We start from the raw sequence: 18,624 nt of genomic DNA on the forward strand, positions 1-18,624 counted from the left end.
ATAGAGAAAATAAAATATACAACCCACACTATTATTTTCCAAGAGTTTATTGCACTGCATTCTTATAGTCTAGTAATGCTGAAAAAAGCAAATTAATTTTCTATGTAAAAGAAGTACGTTGGAATATAATTTCATCCCCCAATCTTAGTCAAAGAACTATTGGTAGCTGATTCCTCTTGGGTGAGGAAGAGCTGGTCGTCTTAAAAGGAGGGACTTTGAATAGGCTGACTAGACTTTAGTGGATGAACTTATACTGAGGGACATCTGGGGACACTAATTTGACTTATAGGTCTTAACACAAATGACAGAATGTATAAATTTCATTGGGAGGGCCTGTGGGAGGAGCTAATGGGGAAGGGGATATAATGATTTTTTAGGATATTCTGTATGCAATACACAAAACTTTAATTAAAACGTTTATAAATAAAAAGAACATAGTTTGAAGAATATATTATCAGAACAAATGGCCCAAAGTGTATTTCTACATGTTAATCCTCACATTGATTATCCACCTTCCACCTCCATCCTTTGCAATTCAGTAGCTCAGGAGAGGGGCATGATTTGCCTTTTACAGAAGCCCCGTGATCATTTAGATTTCTCTAAATCCAAAGTCATGAAATCATATTTTTGCAAGTCTATAGTTTTTGTTTGTTTCCTGCCCATCAATTGACAATGATTTACACTTGTAAATGCTTGGAGAAGAATTTTTAAAGCAAATTGTTATTTTTTAACACAAGGTTATGAAATGTAAATTCCAATAAATATGGCAAAATGTTTAATTGGAGCACAGACATCATCTTTTGTTACATGTTACCTCTGTTATCATGCATAGCAAGACATGCTTTCAGAAGCCTTATAGATAAAAAGATGAGATTATTTACTATTTAGTACTTTACAGAAGAAAAAAAAAACCTGACAGTCTTAATCTGGAGGCACACAGTCCCTGTTATCACATATTACAATTACTTCCCTGAGTAATTCTGTGGTTCTCAATTTGCTCCTCTCTCATTATAATGTCAAATGCTGTAAATGTTTATACACAAAATAATTTTATTAGTATTCTCTGAACTGATGATTGTAGACTGAGTCAGTGATCTTGCATGCATATCAACTTCTACACTGCATTAAGCGTCAGTCTCTAGTTTCCTAATGACACTGAAGCAACAACTATGAGCTACAGGGAGTATTTCCAAACATGAGAGATCTAAGTGGATTTTATTTGAGTTTAGGAATAAATGTCAGCATCTAATTCTGTTCATTTCTTTTATGAGTCAAAGGATTCTGTATTTCACCATTGGTAATATTTTCCCTTGATAACTGCTGTTACTGAGAACGACTACACTGATAAATATTTCAGGGCAGCTAGAGCTGAATTTTTATTTACACAGATATAGGACTGTCACTGCATGATATTTCTTAAATGGAAAACATTTTCCCTCTCAGATCTCAATACACTGTCATCCTCAGTCCTCCCACCTTGTTCTTGTGGTAACCTCCTTCTTACAATAAGAGATCAAAGACATTCCTGTGTGAAAAACCAGAGAAGTTACTAATAAGATTGGCTTCTCTTTTCCCCAGGAATATCAAGTCTTCTCAGAGCTGACTGGTCACGTCCAGAATGAGATGCTTCTTGAGAAAGCTCTGGATCTCCTTCCACGAATGCTCCTGTGCAGCTGCATGTGGGATAACCTCTCCTCCCCAGTGGATGTTTGGGGACACAAAGGGGATTCTTGAGGCACAGCAGAGCGGGGAGTAGGGAGGCTCAATCAGGTGGCCTGCCCCAGGGTAAGACAGCACGGTCCAGTTCTTCTTCCCATTTCTCGTCAGCTGTGATGTAGCTTGCAGAGCATGTGCTTTGCTATTGAGAGCCTTGTCATCTTCTCCAACGACGAAGAGGAAATGTCCCTCAGCTTTCTCAATGGGAAAACAATATCGGCTATCCACATCTCCAGTTTGTTCATAAGTTCGATAAAACTCTGCGAATCCCAAGGCATTGGAGGATGTAAACTCTATATTGGTAGGTGTGGGCAGGCTGGTCTGACCACGATATACATGTAAATTGCCTATAGCAAAGTTAGGCCCATTAATAAGTACAGTGGCTGTGATATTTTTTAAGTTAACAGCCATAGAGAGTCCGACCTCTGCTCCTTTACATACAGAAATTACCCCAACACCAGGGCCGAGGACCTGAAAACAACAAAATGTGATGTTATTCTGTCCTTCAGCTAGGAAACCCAGAAGCTCAGACAATCAAGAACTTCAATGGGAAAAGGAAGCAAGACAAGTTAAAAAAAATAAAAAAGAAAGAAAGTAAAACAAACCAACAAATAAAACTATCCAGATCCTTGTGTATGACATATCTAGAATTCTGGAATGTAGAATTTATATTCAATGGAAATACTTCTTTAGAAGATAAATCAGGCTTTATTGACTAAGTATGTTGGAGTCATCATTATGCTTAGCTCTGAGTTTAAAACACCTTCAAGAAATACCAGTGTGAGACTGACAATATAGGTCAGAGATAGAATGCTTTCCTAGCATGAGATAGGCCCTAGGTCCAATCACCAGTACCACAAAACAAACCAGAACAATAGAAGCAGATGTAGAGGTAGAATAAGCAAATAACGAGTCAGGGAATAAACGATAGGTAAAATTCATTGCAGCAAATCTGAGCTCTCAGAAAGTTCGAAAGAACGGGTTTCCTATAGAAAGACATGAACAAAGAAGGGAATTGGAGTAGAGCATGAAACTTGAATAGAAAGCTTTTGTTTCTTAGGATCTGTCAGAAGGGAGCTTATCTCAACACTCTTTTTCATTGTCAGTCCTCAATAAGCATCTTTGGATCACCCACTATGTGCCAATCACTGGAAAGGAAAGGAACAACCTCTTGTTATCAGGGAACTCTTTGCCAGAAGAAAAGATGGGATATGAATTGTAGGAAGAGACATCTAGTTGAAAAGAATATTATGAATTCTAGAAAAATGCATATAGACAGATCAGTAGAATCAGGGTCTCAGAAGAAATGGACTATGAATTGAGTTTTCACATGAGATGAGAAACAATAGAAGCAATATGCTGAGTGTGGTACACATGATAATAGCCCATAAAAACCATTCTCCACAATGTCAAGGCTAGTATGACTTTGATTTTGTGTAGCAAGCAATGTATTTAAGTCTAAAGGGATAAATTCAGATGGATGTGAACCTAGTGTCCTTTACTATATATATGTAGCCTATGCTGTAAAGCCAACACATTCTACCTATAGACTTCTGTTCTCTCATAAAATATGAATCAAGAATTCAAAATTTTCTTGTCTATTATTTCTAGAATAAGATAGTGATATGTTGACTTAATGTCTCAAACACAGCTATCTTATAAGCTAAAGAATATGGCCAGAGAATTTCAAATATATAAATGTAGTTGCCTTATCAGGAACTCTAATAGTTTCCTAAACCGAAACCTGAGTCACCTATCTCCAGAGTTCTAGCCCATGAGAAAAGCAACACTTTATATTGATGTTGAAGACACCATCATCCACTTTCCTGGGAAATGTAAACAAAATACTCCTAATTGGTTCACCATGGGAGGAACAGATGTTAAACTACAGAGAAACAAAGAACAATACATTTAATGAAGCATAAGTACTGGTTTGCGATTTGAATGTAGAGCATAAGACGGTAAATAGCTTAATAAAGCTGGAAAAGAAAAGGGTAACATGATAATGAAGGTCTTTGAAAAACTGCTAGGTATTCCTGACTCTTCCTAGCTAAGAGCAGTATTAGGGGACTGCAGAGATGACTCAGAGGTTAAGAACACTGGCTGCTCTTGCAGAGTACCTAGGTTCAATTCCCAGCATCCATATGGTAGCTAACGTGGAGGCAGGAGCTGAAGCAAAGGCCATGGAGGAACACTGCTTACTATCTTGCTCCCCTGGTTCATGCTCAGCCTGCTTTCTTATACAATATGGGACCACCTGCCCGGGGCTGGGCCCTCCCACATCACTCAGCAATCAAGAAAATGCCACACAGACATGGCCACAGGTTAGTCCAGTGCAGGCAATTTCCCAATTTCCCTCTACACAGGTGTGTCAAGTTGACAACCAACGCTATCCAGCACAACAAGATACAGTCTCATTTAAGGATGAGATTCTTAGTAAGCTGACCATGTTCCAGTGAATGAATCTTATTGAAGGGCACTTAGGGACACCAATCTGATTCTCTTTCTCCTCTCTCTCTCTCTCTTTCTCTCTTTCTCTTTCTCTCTCTCTCTATATTCAAGTACAGAAATTTGGCAGGGGTTAGAAATGATGAGTACAGATATGGAAAGGATCTAAATATGATCAAAATATATTTTATAAAATTCACACACACAAAAAAATGTACATAAAGAAAGGCTGAAGTATATAAAAGGCAAATAATAGAAAGTTGTATCTAGCATGCTAGAAGGCCTGGGACTTCCTATAGTAAATGATCTTGACCAAGTGAGCAGTCATAGTCTACAAAAGCCAATCCTACAAGCATAAATTGAAAAAAAAATGAAGGCAGAAAAGTCAGACCTTATTGCAAAAGATTATTGACAAGGAATGATGGTGTCATTTCCACCGGTGCTAATTAAAAGGAAACATATTTGTGAGTCATTTATAAGAGTAAATATAGACAGCTCCTGGGGCTAGGGTGATAGCTTAGTGTTTGCTATGCAAGTGTGAAGGCCTGAATTATATTTCCAGCACACACTTAAGATCAGGCATGCTGACTTATATGTAGTTTCAGTGCTGGAGAGGTGAACACAGAGGACCCTGGGGGCTCACTGGCCAGCTAGCTTAGCCTAATAGGAAAACCCCAGGCCCCTGTGAAAGGACTCATTTCAAAAAATAAGGTAGACGGTTCTGAGGATCAATACTCTTAGCTTACCCCTGACTTCTACATGCATGTGTACACTCATGTACACATACACACACACCCAAACACTCACCCACACCCACACATTCACAAACCCCCACACAAACACCTCTCCCCACTCATATGTATATACATATGTGAATATAAGATCTTAGTCACTGGATAGGTATAGAAAAGCCAAATAGAGTTAAAGAAAATTATTTCTTGTAGCACAAAATTCAACCTTGGTTTTCTTGAGCCCTGGCTTCTTGTAAGGACAGTATTTCAAAAGATAAGCATCCTTTTTTTCTCCCTATGGCCTTCATTTATCGTCTATTTTTTTAAAAAATCGGTTTCCTTATTTTCAAGGCATTTGTCAACTTATGTCTAAGGATATTTCCTACTCTTTAGAAATTACCAAATTTGCCACTTGTGTTCAGCAGACAGAAATGTGGGAAATAATTAGAATAAGGGAAAAATCTCCACACAGATAGAATGGATTATATATACTCTCTATTTAGCAGTTGCACATTAAAATGAATGGCCTGGATTAATTGCAGGGCTTCTAAGATTTTAAATTCTCTATTAAAATTTTTGTTTTCAACTAATACATAATAACATATGTAGTTCTCTGCCTTCCACATGTACATGCACACCTGGCACACACACCCGCATACACACACACACACACACGCACACACACACACACACACACACACACGCTCATCACCCTCAAATCTCATGGAAAACTTATGAAGGTTATATTATTTATGAGATAAGGAAGGGCTAGAGAGATGGTTCAGCAGTCAAGAGCACTGGTTGCTCTTGAAGAGGACCCGGGTTTGGGTCCCAGCACCGACATGGCAGCTAACAACCATCCATAACTCCAGTTCCAGGGGATTCAGTGCTCTCTTCTGACCTCCTTGGCCATTGCATGACATGTGTGCACTTACATACATGCAGGCAATAGACTCATACACATAAAATTAAAATAACAAATAAAACACTTTTAAAAAGATAAGGAAATACTGAGGATGAGAGGCTAAGTAACTCCCCCAGTCTCTCAATAAGATAAAATGACACAATAAATATAACTCATTTCTGTCTGAATTCAAAGTTGATGCCTTTTGTCACAATGATGGATGAAGCCTAACTTCCTATGCACTGAGCAAACATTTCCTATGTTTTTTTTTTTTTTTTTTTTGAGCAAAGGACACTGGATAAGAAAGAAGTCATGAGAACAATATGGGAAAACAATAGGATTTCAAGTTCACCGAGGGAGACTCATACTTAGAAGATAAGGGAAGTTGTAGAACATTGGAGTTATTATAACACTAGGACTAAATCCTACTAGCGAGTCAAATACTACCTTAGGATGTCTCAGGAGAAACTCCACAGCTTCCTCAAAGTACTCTAGATCCACCTTCTCCAATAGAGGGGGCAGGTCGTCATAGCCCCAGTAAGCCAGGGCCAAGGCTGCAAAGCCATGACTGGCCAGGAGACTGGCCCGGAATTCAATCAGTCCACCAGTGCTTCCAAACAGATCAATGAGCCCTGGAAAACGACCTTCTCCTGAAAAAGAACATCACAAAACAGACTGTGTATGAAGGAAAGGTGAAGAAAAGACCAGTAAAAACATGAAACCCCCACAAAGAAATGCACTAGGAATCTTGGAACTAATTAATACCTAAATTCTCAAAATCCCCAAATTTTCAGTCTTGTATCTGGGGCAGAGGTGAGGCCTACTCAGTATAAAATGCAACATAACATCTAAGGGTTTTCTTGGGAACCATGTCTATTGACAGTTAACTCTTGTAGCCAAGGAGAACAGGATTCATTTCTATAAGCTTTGAGTAAAGAAAGCCATCAAAATAGGACCAGGACTTCTTAACCAATGAAAGGTTCACAGATGGTCTGTAGGAAATCAATGAAGATCCTCAAATTAGGTGCAAAATATGCTATCATGTTTCTATGGCTTTACAGACGAGAAGTACTCTAGGTGGGTGTGGAATATCTCCAAAGCCCATGCATTAAAGATGGAGCCTTAAGAAGGGCTCACCAGTTAGCGGTCTTCAGGTCCCTGAGGGCACACACTCACAGAGACTAGTAGAATCTCAGCCCTTTTTTCTCTTTTTCTACCCGGTCATGATGTAATCAGTTTTGTTATGCCACAAATTCCTACTTGGATATACTGCTTTGCCCAAGACAGTGACATCCTAAGAAGGTAATGGCTGCGTTTCAGATCAAAGCACATATCTTCAGACAGAACTTCAGGGAGATCTAAAATCTGGACCTATTGAAGTCTCTTGGCAAATTAATTTTGTTTCATTCAGCCCCAAGAAACTCTGACCAATAGAAGTTAGACACTACCTAGTTGTTAAGGTTAATTTTAGCTACCAACTTGATTGAATGTAAAAATCACTTGGGAAGAGAGTCTTGAGGAGGAATTGTGTAGATTAAGTTGGACATGTCTGTGGGGGATTGTCTTAAGTTACTTAAGACAGGAAAAAGCAGCCCACCGCGGGTGATTGTACTCCCTAGGCAGATCACGGGCTGCAAGAGTGAAAAAGGGAGCTAAGCAAGAGGTGTGCATGCGTTTGTTTCTATCTGTTCTTCACTGTGGATGTGACTAGCTGCCTCAATTTCCTACCTTGACTCATCCACAATGACTGGAACCTGGAACCTGGAATTGTGAGCTAAAATAAGCTCTTTCTCCCTTAAGTTGCTATTTTTCAGGGTTATGTTATCACAGCAATAGAAATGAAGTTAAGACACTAGTGGTATGTGTAGATAGTAGTGGGAAAACGTGTGTTCTGCTGTTTCATGGTCATTAGGGAATATGTTGTACTAATTCCTATTATAAAACTGAGCAATATTATGGGATAGGCAGTATAACTTTTCTTTACACCTTCTATATTTGTTGAAGGTGTTTGGTCCATCATATCAAAGCTTATTACAGCAAAAATGGAGGAATATGATTAAAGTGAACTTCAACATGATACAGTTTCTAAAAACAGTTGTGATATGGTTTCTGCCATATTTTAGAGTCTTTAGGCAGGCATTCATGAAATAAATTTAACCTACATCAAAAGCTTTGGAAACCTCCAAAGGTAGGGGCTTCATAAACGATATGGAGGGCAAGATATCTAGAACAAGCTCAATGATGGTTGAGTTGGAACCTGGGTTCGAGCGGAATATCACAAAATGCTTATTCTGACCCAAAGTTAACCCGATTCTAAGGGAAGACAGTGAACTCCACATATCATCCACATCCAAGCTAAATTTCTAGAGGCACAAAACAGGGAAAAATAGGATGACAATAGCCAGAGTCACTGTACTCACCTGGAGGGAGAAAGAGGGCTCCACGAAGGCGGCCTTCCTTTACCTGGATCCTCGTGACACCAGGTGCCACATACCACCTTTCCAAAGTCAGGCTGTCTTTTGGAGCATGAGGAACTACATTTTTTATTGGAAAATAAGGTTCACAAACTTTTACCTGGACCTGGAAGGGGGTGTTCATCACATCTCTTTTTGCTAGTCTAGTTAAGAGCTTTTCAGGTTTCAAGGACCATAAAAGACCCATGGGATGGACACCCACATAGTCTCCTCCAACTGAGGCATCTCGCTCCAAGTCTACCTCTCCAACTTCATTGGCCTTGTAGAAGGCCTGAGACTCAAACAGGTTCCCCTTCTCATCTTTCAATGATGCCTGAAGGCACACGACCTGGAAAGGAGTCAGGCCTGTAACTTGGATGTGCACTGGCTCATCAACTAGCGCACTGAGAGGAGTAGCGGTCAGCTGAGCCATTTTTGCAGATAATTCTTCTGGAATATTGTCACCAAAACCTCAAAACAGAAAGAAATAAGGAGTAAGGAAATAAAAGTAGTAATTGGGTTAATGAATGTGGGGGTACACTCCTTTGACCCCAATACTGAGGAGGCAGAGGCTGGAAGATCTTTGTGAGACGGAGGCCAGCTTGGTTTACAAAGCAAGTTTCAGGCCAGATGGGGCCACAGGGAGACCGTGTCTCAAAACAAAACAAAAACAAAGGGGAGCTGGAAAGATGACTCAGTAAAAGCGCTTGCTGGTCTTCCAGAGAACCTGGGTTCAATTCATATAGCCCACATAGTGATTCAGAACTGCTAGCATGCACTAGGTGCATACACACACACACACACACACACACACACACACACACACAATAATAAATGAATATTTTTTAAAAAATAAATAAATAAAAAGGACCAGGAGTCAGAATACTTAGGACTCAGTTTCAACTGTCCACTAATTTACAAATATTATCTAATAATTTTGTAATGCAGACATCTGGAGTTATCAACAAATTTCTTGAAGGTAGAAATCATTTTGCAAGTTTTATAACTTTGAAAGGCAGTGCAACTATGCATGCGTGATGTCAGTACATGAAGGAGAACACTCTCATGGACAATCCACGTACGGAAAAGCAGGATTGAGATGTGAGGTCGAAAATAGGCTGATCAACTGAGCATCTCTCTAAAATGTTTTATTTATTATTTTTTAATTTTATGTATATGAGTGTTTTGTCTGCAGTATGTAACTTCACCCATGGAAGGCTATGCCCACAGAGGTCAGAAGACAGAGTTGAATTCCCGTAGAACTGGAATTACAGATGGTTGTTAGCCACCAGGTGGGTTCTGGCAATAAAATCCGGGTCCTTTGCAATAGCAGCCAATGCTCTTTACTGCTGAGACATCTCTCTAACCCCAGTTTAACATCTCTCTAAACAGAACAGTTATCACCACTAATCTCTTCCGCAAGAACTTACATCTATCTAGCCCCAATTTAACATCTCTCCAAACAGAACCCCATACCCAGAAAGCCAGGAGTTATTACTGCAGAGTCAGGCAAACTCCCTACTGACCCTTCTTCCAGAAGAACTGTAAATCTGAAATTCTCAGTTTGAACAGCAAGAAATGGTCATAAAACAAAAAGATCTTCCCCCAGAAGTTCACTATGCTGAGAAGCCAGTCTCTTCTGATGAGAAAGGGCCTAATCCTCACTCCAAAAATAGTTGAAGCCTAGGTGCACTGGATCAATAAAGCTGCCACAAGTCCCAGACCTAACTCAAACACAGCGCAGACTGATTAGCTCCTCCTAGTCCCAACATTCTGACAGAGTAGGGGGCAGGCTCTTTTCCTGAGATAACTGCAATACTTTTTTGTGTGTGCGCGCATGTGTGTGTGTGTGTGTGTGTGTGTGTCCGTCCTCATGCAAGCACTTGTGGGTGTATACTCTGGTGCACACATGCATGTCAGAGGACAACTTGTGGAAATTGGTTCTCTCCTTCTACCATGTGTTAGGCTTAGTGGCAAGTGACTTTACCTTCTTAGCCATCTCACCAGCCCTTATTTTTTCAGACATAATTTTCACACAATACATCCAGGATTCAGGTTGTCCTGAATTATGTTTCACAAAACATATTAAAAATGATTCATGATTTTTAGAGGAAACCATTAGTATTTTAGAAAGAGCAATGGTCCAGATACTGGAATTACCAGTCAGGAAACAGAAGGGACCAACAAGCATATGAGCAGCTCAATCCAAAGTACCCGAATGAAACCAAGGCAAAAAGAATAAAGTACGTGCAATTTGTGGACAAATGTTCAAATATATATATGCTCTAATATATAATATAAGTTCCCTAATAATTGCTACTTTAGAAAGAGAGTTCAGAGAAAAGCGCAGAAGAAATCTTTGAAAAAACAAGGACTGAATAGTCCCACAATTTGTGGAAAAAACGCTGTGCCGCAGTTGCAAGAAATTTGACAAACAAAAGGGGCAAAAACCAAGAACGCACAGCTATTGCGTTATAGCCAAACTGAAAGTACACAGAGCAAATTTTAACATAGCCAGAAAAAGTAGGAGCATTGCATGCAAAATGATGAAAACAAATAAAATTTGATTCTGCCACAAAAATGAGAGCAAGAGAAAAATAAATCTTTACAGTGCTCAAAAGGAGAGGAGAATCGAATAAAACATCTGGCATTCCTTAACTAACAAATATGTATTTCAAAAATGAAGGCAAAATAAAGATATTTTCAGGGATAAAAATGAGAAACTACAGTAAATCAATGCTTCAAGAAATTCTATATGGGATGGAAATTATATCAAGTAGAAAACTTGAATTGTTTGAGAATGAGGAAAAGCAAAAACATGTCAATCATCTGGGTGAAAATAAAAGACGTTTTTCAAAATTTCATCATCTATATAGATGCATATGTGTGTATAAATATAATTAAAAGGTTATACATTTTTCAAAATAAAAACTGTACTGCGAAGCTTATGTAGGGTATAGAAATAAAATCTGGCAAATAGGTGGCAATATGATAAATATAATTGTAAGACTTAATAGCAGTGCTTTTCAAATAATACAAGATTTTCTGAGGGTAGGGTGATAACTTACAGGGCTCTGCTGTACCTTGCTGAGCTTGGAGACAATAGAGCAGCAAGCTACAAAGAAAACTATGCAGTGCTTAAGCACTTACTGTGATGGTAGAGCCAAAGACTGAGAGAGTGTGCAGGCACAGGAAGGTCAGTGGATCAGCACAGGCACACAGGTCTTCTCACTCAATCTCAAACGAAGGCTCTGACAATTTATGTGTATCCTAGCGGTTGAAAAAAGTGCTGGTTATCCACTCAGTGTAGAGAAATGTGATTTTAAATATCACCCCTTTACCACGCATACGTAGGCTGAGCAGAGGTCCCTAGAGGTCCTTGGAACTTGAACTTTGAACAAAGACCTGAGATAAAGAGACCTAGAAATAAAAGCATTTGTGTTACTAATGCCAAAAGGTCCAGAACAGGCCTGAGTCTTTGACAGCAACTCAGAAACTGGCTCATGTGCTGAGGCTTGGTAGTCAGCTCCTGTGCTCCCAGAACTAGGGAGGCTGAGGCTGGGGCAAATTTGAGGCCAGCCAGGTCTACATAGTGAGATCCTGTCTCAGAAATACAACCTAAACAGGAAACAAACACAAAAAGAAACTCTGTGAACCAAAATATTTTGTATTTCAAATAGAAGTTTCAGAGGCAAGAGAGTAAAATCATCCAAGATTCATTCTTTCACATATCTGGAGTCGATACTAGCTCTGAAGTGGGGATACTAGCTCCAATATATGTAGTCCATGTGGGCCTCCTTGTGGCCTTTCTGCTTGAGCTAGTTTGGGTTTCTCACAGCGTAGTTGTGGGGCAAGAGATAGCCCAGTGTAAACTGTAATCTCTGCCATTTTAGATTGGTCAGAGAAATGATAAGTCTCCGTCATAATTCAAGCAAAGAGAATATAGACTTTTCTCACCGTAGGTTAGCTGTCAGTCACGTTGGCATGGGAGTATGGAGAATGAGATGTGTATGTGTTGCATATATCTTTCCCAATGTGTTGCATTGGGAAATACAATATGCCACAAAAGAAGGGAAGAATAATGGAGTACATTGCAAATGTGATGCATGGAAAGCAGATGCTAAGGTGGGAGGTTTAAACCAATAAATTAACAATTGCATTAAATAAAAATGGGTTAAACCCTGATTAGAAGGCATACTGTCAGACTAGTTGGGAGTTGAAGAAGCCAATTTCTACTTTTTAGGAACACACTGTCAAAATAAATACTAAAGCAAAAGGGAAAAAATTATAGAAGGGAAGAAAAAATATATGCAATAGAAACATTGAATATAAGAAAACCCACGGGACTACATTCAGAAAGTCTAGCCTACTGACAATTGACGTTGTCTCCACGGAAACCACCAGCTGCTCCTATCTGTTAGATCCCCAGGGTCAGAGCAGCAACAGGAGCAATAACAGACTCTGCCCCTCTCTGCCTTTAAATTGAACTGTTTCAAAATGGAGTTTGATATTTCATAATTTCTTTTTTTGTATACAGCTGAATAAGATTCTAATGTGGCTGGGCATGGTGGTACACACCTTCAATTCAAGCACTCAAGAGGCAGGATCAGGAAGATCTCTATGAGTTTGAGTACAGCTTGGTCTCATAGCAAGTTCCAGGCCAGCCAGAACTGTAAGGTGAGACCCTGTCTGAAAAACAAAACCCAAACAAACAAACAAAATGATTATAGTGTGTACTGCGTTTTTCAGTGATGATGTGGCATTTTTATTGGATAGAGAAAATGTTGTTTTTTAATCCGATCTGCTAGGCTCTGTCTTTTGGTTAGAGAACTGAGACCATCAACACTGATTTAGTATTAAAAGATGTGTGTCGGTTCCTGTCGTTTTGTTGATTTTGTAGTGTTTGGTGTTTTCCTAAGCCTTGTTTGCTTAACTACTATCCTGGTTTTCTCCCCTTTGGGTATGTTTATCGTTCTCTTTAGTTGCCAGAATTCCTGTCAATATCTTCTGTGAGCTTAGTAGTCATAAATTTCATTAACCTGCAAATCCAATTATGACAAATGATTTTGCTGGGAGTAATAGTCTGGATGCACAGCTATATTTCAGAACTTGAAACACATCATTCTAAGCCCTACCACCTTTAAGATTTAAGAAATCTATTGAGAAATCAGCTGTTATTCTGATGGGCCTGCCTTTATATGTCTTGGCATTTCTCTCTTGCAACTTTCAGTATACGTTCTTGCAGTATGAAGGTGGATTTCAAGCAGAAAAATGATAATATTCATAACACTAGAAGCCACAATATATAAACAACTCATTAGTATTATCATAGTACATATCTGTGTGTAATTTTTTAAATATTTTAAATTCTCCCTAATGTTTTCAAATTTCGTACAATGTATTTTGATCCTATTTAGATCCCCTCATGTATTTGCACCCTCTTACTATCCCCCCCACAAAATTTCTATAATATATATTAATTTTTAAGAGCTGAAAAATATTTCATCTTGCATATGCCACATATCTTCATTATTCATTCATTGGTTGACGGATATCTAGATTATTTCCAGTTCCTGGCTATTATGGAAAGATCAGCAACGAACATGGATGAACAGGTATTTCTGTAGTAGAGTCTTTTGTGTATATGCCCAAGAGTGGTGTTCTAGTTTGCTTTCTCTATTGCTGTGACAAAACACTCTGACCAAAACCAACTTGGGGAGGAAAGGGTTTATTTGGCTTACATCTCCCAGATCACAATTCATCAGGGAGCCGAAGGTAGGAACTCAGGGAAGGAACCTAGAGCACAGGCCGTGGAGGAATGCTGCTTACTGACTTGCTGCTCCCCTGGCCCATGTTCAGACTGTTTTGTTATACAATACAGAACAATCTGCCCAGCGGTGGCACTGCCCACAGTGGGCTAGGCCCTCCCATATCATTCAAAAGTCAAGAAAATACCCCAAAGACATGGTCACAGATGAGTCCAATGGAGGAAATTCCCCAATTGAGGCTCCCTCTACCCAGGTATGTCAATTTGACAACTAAAGCTATCCAGCACAAGTGGTATGACTGGATCAAATGGTAGATCAAATTCTAGCTTTTTAGGCATCTCCACACTGATTTCCATAGTTAGATGCACCAGGTTTGCATTGCCCCCAGCAACAGATAAGAGTTCCCCTTTTCTATATCCTCACCAGCATTTGTCACTGTTTTTTTTTTTCTTTTATCTCAGGCATTCTAATTGGGGTAAGATGAAATCGCAAAGTAGTGCTAATTTGCATTTCCCTGATGCCCAAATATGCTGAACATTTTAGAAAGTATTCTTAACCATTACATTTCATCTTTAAAGAACTTGCTGTTCAACCTGCCCTGCTTTTTTAAACCTGGTCTTTATTGTGATTTTTATTTTTATTATTTTTTAAAAATACTTTTATTGAACTTTTGTACCTTTCATACAACAGTTCTTAATCAAATTTAGACCCCCTCCCCCATCCATGCCCCCACACCTCCACCGAACCTCATGAAATTGGCTTGTTTGTGGGTGGGGTTTTTTTGTTTTTGTTTTTCTTTTTTTATATTTAGCTTTTTGAATTTTTTGTATATTTTAGATAGTAGCCATCTGCCTGAGGTACAGCTCGTAAAGATCTTTCCCATTCTGTAGGCTGCCTCTTCACTAGAATGAGAGTGTCCTTTGCTATACAGAAGCTTTTTAGTTTCCTGAGGTCCCATTTGTCAATTGTTGAACTTAATGCTTGCTCTGTAAGAGTCTTGCTTGGAAACTCCTTTCCTGTGCCTATTAATTCAAGTGTATTTCTTACTTTCTTGTCTATCAGATTCAGGGTATTGGATCTTATGTTGAGGTCGTTGATCGATTTGGAGTTGGGTTTTGTGCATGGTAAGAACTAGATATCTAGTTTCATTCTTCCACATGCATTTATATAGTTTTGCCACCTCCATTTGTTTAACATGCTATCTTTTCTGCAGGATGCATTTATGACTCCTTTGTCAAAAATCAGGTGACTGTAGATGTGTAGATTCAAATCTGGGTCCTCAGTTCTTTTCCACTGATCCATATGTCTGCTTTTATGCCAGTACCATACTTTTTAAAATTTTATTTATTATTTTTATTTTATGTGTATGCGTGTATTGTCTGTATGTAGGTTAAGTGCACCTGTGTCATGCAATGCCCATAGAGATTAGAAGAGGCTGTCAGATCCCCTGGGACTGGACTTGTTAGCTGCCATGTGGGTGCTGGGATTTGAACCTGGGTCTTCTGCAAGAACAACCAGTGTTCTTAACCTCTGAGTCATCTCTCCAATCCCTCTTTTAAATTTTCTAGTTTAGTGGAATATAGATATTAAAGTATGCCCTTATGGATTTCTGAAATTCCTGAGGTTGGTTTTAACATATCCCTTTTCATCTTCTAGCTTGTTACTTTGGGTCCTCTCTTTCTTTTGGTTAATTTGACTAAAGGTTTGTCAGTCTTTACATAAAACCAGTTCTTCATTTTGTTGATTCTTTGTGTTGTTTTCTTTGCTTCTATTTCATTAATTTCAACCTTGATTTTATTTATCTTTCTTTTTTAGGTGTTGTTTGTTCTTGGTCTCTCAAGGCCTTCAAGTGCATCATTAAGTTGTTTATATGAGATGTTTCTAATTTTCTGGTGTAGGTACTTAACACTATAAATTTTCCTCTTAAAACATTGTATCCCATAGGTTTTGGTATGCTGTGTTTTCATTTTCATTCAATTCTAGAATTTAAAAATTTTCCTCCTTGTCTTCTCCCTTGATCCAAGTGTCATTCAGTAGTGTGCTGTTTAGCTTCCATGAGTTTGTGTATTTATCAAGCTTTATTCTTTTGTGGTTGGATAGAACACAGGATGATTTTTCAACTTTCCTCAATTTGTAGAGACTTTCTTTGCGTCCTAATATGTGGTTAATTTTGCAGAAATTTTCATGGGCTGCTGAGAAGGAAGTATATTCTTTGGTGTTTGGATGGAATGTTCTGCAGATGTCTGTTAGGTCCATTTGATTTATGGTGCTATTTAACTTTGGGATTTCTCTATTTAGTTTTTTGTCTGGTTGACCTCTCTATTGGTGACAGTGAGGTACTGAAATCTCCTACTATCACTACGTTGGTGTCAGTGTGTGATTTTAGATCTAATAATGTTTCTTTTATGACACTGGATGTCCCTGTGAGTGGTACATACATGTTTAAGATTGTAATGTCTTCCTGCTGTATTTCCTTAAATGAGTAGGAAGTGACCTTCCCTGTCATTTCTGACTAGTTTTAGCTTGAAGTCTATTTTGTTAGATGTTAGAATAGTCATATCTGTTTGTTTCTTAGTTCTATTTGCTTAGAATATATTTTCTCATCCTTTTACCTTGAGATGGTGTTGATCACTGTTTTTGAGGTATATTTCCTTGGAGCAGAAAATCAATGGATCTTGTTTTCTAATTCAATCAGTTAGTCTGTATCTTTTTACTGGGGAGTTGAAAACGTTAATATTAAGAGCTCTCATTGATCAATGTTTATTAATTCCTGTTATGCTGTTGTAGTACTGTTTTCTTTAACCTCTTTTGGTTGACTATCCTAGGATACTTTATTTATTTTGTGCCCTCTTGAGCGTGTTTAATCTTCTCTTCAGACTGAAGTATTTCATATTTCTTGGACATAAATTTCTTAAATCTGTTTTTACCATGGAAAGTTTTTCTTTCCCCCTCAATCACTACTGATGGTTTTTCTGTGTGTAGTAGTCTGGGCTGGAATCTGTGTTCTTTCATGGTTGTAGAACATTTTTCAAGCCCTTCTGGTTTTCATAGTCTCCATTAAAAGTCAGCTGTTGTTCTGATGGGCCTGTCTTTATATGTGACTTGTCCTTTCACATAGCTTTAAATATCTTTTCTTTGTTTTGTACATTTAGTTTTGACTGCTATACGATGTGGGGACTTTCTTTTCTGGTCCTGTCTACTTGGAGTTCTGTGTGCCTCTTACTTTGATAGGTATCGCTTTCTCTAGATTTAGGAAATTTTCTTCTATTATTTTATTAAAATTATTTTCTGGACCTCTGACCTGGGTTTCTTCTCCTTCTTATGTACTTAGTATTCCTAGGCTTAGTCTTTTTACAGTATCATAGTGGTCTTGCATATTCTGCTCCTTATTTATTTTAGATTTGACGTTTTCTTTGACTGATTGATCCATTTCCCTGAGCTTGTCTTCAAGATCCTATATTCTCTGTTCCATCTGCTCCACTTTTTTTTGGTTTTTCCTCTAATTTTTTTTGTTTAAGTTCCTGAGTTTCTTATTTCCCTCTGGCTTTTCTTCAGAGATTCTGTTTATTGAATTCTAATTTCATGTTTTTGAATTGTTTTAGCTATTTCACTCGACTGTTTTCAAAGTTTTCATTTCATTTTTATTCAAGTCCTCTTTGAGTTCCTTAATGTATTAATTGCTATTTTGGATCATTATCTTCTGTATCCACTAGGTTTCCATTCTCAGGAACCATTACTATTGGGGGTACCAATTTCTGAAGTAGTCATATTATCTTGGTTATTCATGTTTGTTTGATTTTTTTTTTTTTTTGATGAGACTAGGCATCTGGGCTTCTGTCATTGATGGTGCAGGTTGGTGATCTTGACTTTGTTTAGTGGTTATTTGTGTCTTTGCTGTTTCCCCAACTTATGAGGTTAGAGCCTAGGTGATTTGTGCTTGGTGTTTAGTTTTGGGGTCACTTTATGTTGATGTACAAGTGGGGTGTAAGAAGTTGTTTCAGTTAAAGTAAGGATAAGTGCAACTTTTGAGTTGAGGTTCCAAGGTTGATTCCTCACAGTTCTGGAACAACAGGGTGAGCTGGAGGATTGCTAGGTAAACACATTGGCTGATAGCTCTCAGTCTGGGAGAGGATCTGTGAAGATCTTGGGGAACAAGGATCCTAGTAACCTGCACAGTTCTGAGTGCAAGGCAGGTCTGGAAAAACTCCCAGCAGTACATACGAGTTCCTGGCTGAGCAGAGATGACCATAGCAGAGTGCAGGGACATGTGGGAAAGGAAATTCACCATAGCAGGCCTAGAAAAGCTCCCAGACCTGGGGGTATTTCCCCAGTGTCAGACTGGAAAGTACTCAAAGGTCCATGCAACTGTGTTTCAAGTAGGCTAGGCTCTATCTTGAAATGACAACAGAACTTGCCAGCACCGTCCATGTGGTACTTGTTTTATAGGCATGAACAATGTAAGAGTGAGAGGGTGTCATGAAGACTTATGCCATAGTTGTAAAGGACTCTGAGGCAAAGTAACGTGGGGTAGTATTGGATTACCTGTAAGGAAGACCTGTGAGACCAGTGTGTGAATGTGGAAGTGAAGCCCAGTTGTAATGGAG

At 38.7% G+C, this 18,624-nt stretch overlaps 1 protein-coding gene across 2 annotated transcripts; it reads right to left on the reverse strand.

Annotated features, from left to right (window-relative positions):
* Positions 1 to 388: 388 nt before the first annotated feature.
* LOC103749096 (bile acid-CoA:amino acid N-acyltransferase-like) lies at positions 389 to 11,530 on the reverse strand. 2 transcript variants are annotated; one of them, XM_008851908.2, is made up of 4 exons: positions 11,403 to 11,530; positions 8,220 to 8,723; positions 6,247 to 6,449; positions 389 to 2,187 (listed from the first exon to the last, which is right to left on the reverse strand). In XM_008851908.2, exons 2-4 carry the CDS (start codon positions 8,683 to 8,685, stop codon positions 1,594 to 1,596), a joined length of 1,263 nt encoding a protein of 420 aa, XP_008850130.1. In that variant the 5' UTR covers positions 8,686 to 8,723; positions 11,403 to 11,530; the 3' UTR covers positions 389 to 1,593. The 2 variants fall into 2 exon arrangements, with proteins under 2 accessions (XP_008850130.1, XP_029411283.1); XM_029555423.1 differs by lacking the exon at positions 11,403 to 11,530 and adding an exon at positions 11,321 to 11,394.
* Positions 11,531 to 18,624: the final 7,094 nt, after the last annotated feature.

The sequence above is a fragment of the Nannospalax galili genome, unplaced genomic scaffold (genome assembly GCF_000622305.1).
Source record: "Nannospalax galili isolate Female #2095 unplaced genomic scaffold, S.galili_v1.0 scaffold125, whole genome shotgun sequence".
In the NCBI taxonomy this organism is placed as follows: Eukaryota; Metazoa; Chordata; class Mammalia; order Rodentia; family Spalacidae; genus Nannospalax; species Nannospalax galili.

Bases quoted from the DNA above. Each gene is read 5' to 3' on its own strand.
- LOC103749096 (XM_008851908.2), bottom strand. From the start codon at position 8,685: ATGGCTCAGCTGACCGCTACTCCTCTCAGTGCGCTAGTTGATGAGCCA. The intron at 6,450-8,219 runs GTGAGTACAGTG...GTTCTTTTTCAG, and splicing joins AGCCCTCTTTCTCCCTCCAG to GAGAAGGTCGTTTTCCAGGG. The intron at 2,188-6,246 runs GTAGTATTTGAC...TGTTGTTTTCAG, and splicing joins TTCTCCTGAGACATCCTAAG to GTCCTCGGCCCTGGTGTTGG.